This window comes from Cibotium barometz, chromosome 20, assembly GCF_041138505.1.
Source record: "Cibotium barometz isolate CiBa-2024 chromosome 20, ASM4113850v1, whole genome shotgun sequence".
Taxonomy (NCBI): Eukaryota; Viridiplantae; Streptophyta; class Polypodiopsida; order Cyatheales; family Cibotiaceae; genus Cibotium; species Cibotium barometz.
This window is the reverse complement of record NC_141065.1, coordinates 25,477,152-25,480,452: the sequence shown is the minus strand read 5'-3', so window position 1 is coordinate 25,480,452 and position 3,301 is coordinate 25,477,152. Positions and strand designations below refer to the sequence as shown.

The window sequence follows — 3,301 nt, the reverse complement described above, 5'->3', positions numbered from 1 at the left end:
TTGCGCTCATGTGCATGCATGTGTATCTCCTTTTTCATGATTGCTTATAGTGTTTTACGAAGCACTATTTTCTATGGGTGGGTCTCTGTTTCGTCATACTTGGTTCCTCATACTTTGCTCAAAATCCCATAGTACCTTAGTACTTACTACTCTCTCTCTCTCTCTCTCTCTCTCTCTCTCATAAGGGGGTCCTTCAATGAATCCCAAATTTTTTATTTAGAAATAAGGGGTATTTGTATAGTGTTAGACACACACACACACACACATAGAGAGAGAGAGAGAGAGAGAGAGAGAGAGAAAAGAGAATCTTTCAATGAATCCCAAATTTTTTGATTAGAAAGACGGGGTGCGTGTGCGTGTGAACACAAATTAGTAGACTTTTTTTTTTGGAACAATAATTATATATATAATTAGGAGGACTTCTATAATTATTTATAGCGAAAAACGGTTCAAATGGTACATTAGCGAATGAAGGATTGGGCACATATAAAGCGACCGTGTGCTCACGCTTAGTCACACTTTGGAGCACCGTCGTTTCCGAGAGTTCTCGTTTCCTTTTGATGTTAGGAAGCAGAGGGTCCTGCAAGGGAGATGGACGACAGCGCTGCCACAGCTCTGCAGGTGTCGTCGACGGAAGTTCTGGGTGTGGCAGAGGAGTCAGTGACTAGCGTCCCCTTACCTGGCGAGCATGTTGCCGTCGATCCTCCCCCCCCTCCGCCTCTTCTCCCGGCTGCGCCCGCACCTGCCCTGTCGAAGCGCAGATGGAGCCCCTGCACCTGGCGCTACGCCATCGAAGAGCTGCAGCCGGAGCTCGGATCTAGGCCCCGCCACAGCAACGCCAACGTGAACGCCAACGCCAACGGCTACTCTGTGACCGCGGCCGGCACTCGCGAGCAGCAGCAGAGCCGGCGGAAGGCGGCGTCACCGGCAGGAGAGAACGGGGGGTTTGATCAGATCCCAACCCGCCATAGCCCCAGCAGGGCTCGCTACTGCTACTACAAGTCATGGGAGGACGAAGAAGACGCCTACAGGAGGACGCTGCATAGGCGGAGGGAAGCAGAGGAGGGCATGAGCAGGAAGAAGAAGCAGCAACAGCAGAAGCTGGAAGTCCGCTCCGCCAAGCGGAGGTGCAGCCCCTCCAGGGTCACGGAGATGCAGGAGGAAGTCGGGCACGTGTGGACGCCAGGCAAGCTGTCCGGACACCAGAAGGGCCGGAAGCGAGAGCTGACGCCCTCGGAGCTCTATTTCTGCGAGATTTGTGCAGCCAAGGCAGTCGCCCACACCACCACCAATGACCACGAGGTAGGCGCTCATAGTTTGTAGATGGTAGATTACCACTCAGGGGAAAGGCTCCACCACCCTTAGCAAAACGTTGGGCCTTTGGTCTCCCTTTTATATTGCTATGCTTTCTATAAGTTTCTTGCAATTCAAAACATTTCTGGTTTTCTTCTTGTAAGAGAGAGAGAGAGAGAGAGAAAAAACTAGGGCCACCATGTATGTCTACCTTCACCCTCAATATATAGTCAAAAGCAATCATAGTGCTAAAGTTCACTATGCTTGACCGACCTTATAAGGACCACGAGTCCCGTAAAGTTGTTTGTTTCTAAGTATCTTCGGCCAATCCTTATAAGGACCATGTGGATATTAGACTACCAAGGTATTAGATGTTGTGATATCCTTTTCCTTAAGTAAGAATCTCTAAGTTGGTGTGTGTGCGTGCTTGTGTTTTGTGTGTGTGTGTGAGTGAGTGAGTGAGTGAGAGAGAGAGAGAGAGAGAGGGCCAAAATGTCTTATGAATGCAAAAAAAGGTACTGCATGGATACATTTTGTACACATCTTTCTAAATGTGTGAGTGAGTGAGAGGGAGAGGGAGAGAGAGGGCCAAAATGTCTTATGAATGCAAAAAAGGTACTGCATGGATACATTTTGTACACATCTTTCTAAATGTTGTTTAAACAAAGAAATGAGTTGATAAATGTGATGTGCTTGTTTCAAGCCTTGAACTTAGCAAGAAGATAAGTATTGAAAAATGTTGGTAAGAGGAGAGTGCATCTTAAGTTAGTGTGCATGTTGGTCCTTTGCATGTGGATAGGAGTTTAAGGGCACCTTGGTCCTTTGTATGCATTAAGTACACAAACTCCTCATGCTAACTCTCATCCAAATACAATCATAAAAGACATGCATGGCATTTCATTGTATATATACAAATTATCATGCCTACAAGCATGCCTTCACCAAGTTATGTGAAGTCACGAGTTAGCCTTGAATTATTCTAAAATATTATATTTGTGTACGTTAGTTATAAGGGCGTGATGTCTACAATAACATTTGTGGCAATTGTACATTAGAAGTGCAAGCATTTTTTATTTGTTTACGACATGTGTTTCTACAATTTTAGGAAATCCTAGTGTGTTGCATGAAAGGTATTTGTCTTTTTCAAGGATATTTCACTTGTGGGGGGTGTAAAACCAATTAAGGTGTACCCCCAAAAAAACATTTCTTTCCCTCTAACGGTTATTCTTCATTAAGAATAGGAGTCTTGCTTTATCTTGCAAATTTAGTATATATGATTGGAAAATGAGGCTACATATGGTTGGAAAATGAAGCTACATATGGAATATACAATCTCATTAGTTGCTACACACACACACACACACACACACACACACACACACACACACAGAGCCAAACTAACAACAGCGAGGATTCTTCTTGTATTCAAACAAAGTGGAAGTGTGAATTGCGGTGGAGAAGTACAATGCGAGTGGTGGTTTTTCCTCCTAGACCATGATAGATTTTTTTAAAAGAAAGATTGTTTTTGTATATTTATATGGTGAGCCTCAAATCTTGCACCTACACATTACTAGGCCAATGTGTTACCAAATCCATGGTAGACTATGAGAGCTTCTCATCATATAATTGCAAATAATTTGATTTTAATTTGATAAACAAGTAGGAACCATATAAGAATGGTCCTTTTAATTGCGTATGGAAGATTTTTATATTGTCAAGTGGACTAATGTTGAAAATTTTATGTGCATATGTATGCATGCAAAATACTGGGTAGAAATTGAGATTGTGAACTTCAACATGCAACTACAATATGTGCATGATGTTATAAGCAAACAAACAATACTCTTTGGAAGAATTGTAATTATCAAAATATATTTGTTGTACTAAACTTAGTAACTAAATAACCACTAACTAAAGATAGGTGACTTAAGTGTCGCACATTGAACTCCATCTACGAAGATAAAAATAACGGTGATGCTTTAAGAGATCATAGTTGAAACAAAGTGCG

The 3,301-nt window shown here is 42.8% G+C and overlaps 1 protein-coding gene across 1 annotated transcript; it reads left to right on the top strand.

Annotated features, from left to right (window-relative positions):
• Window positions 1-503: 503 nt before the first annotated feature.
• On the top strand, window positions 504-1,689 carry LOC147627700 (uncharacterized). Its single transcript, XM_086814647.1, has one exon. The coding sequence runs from the start codon at window positions 592-594 to the stop codon at window positions 1,321-1,323; it is 732 nt and encodes a 243-aa protein (XP_086670773.1). The 5' UTR covers window positions 504-591; the 3' UTR covers window positions 1,324-1,689.
• The last annotated feature ends 1,612 nt before the right edge of the window (window positions 1,690-3,301 follow it).

Bases quoted from the DNA above. Each gene is read 5' to 3' on its own strand.
- LOC147627700 (XM_086814647.1), top strand. From the start codon at position 592: ATGGACGACAGCGCTGCCACAGCTCTGCAGGTGTCGTCGACGGAAGTT.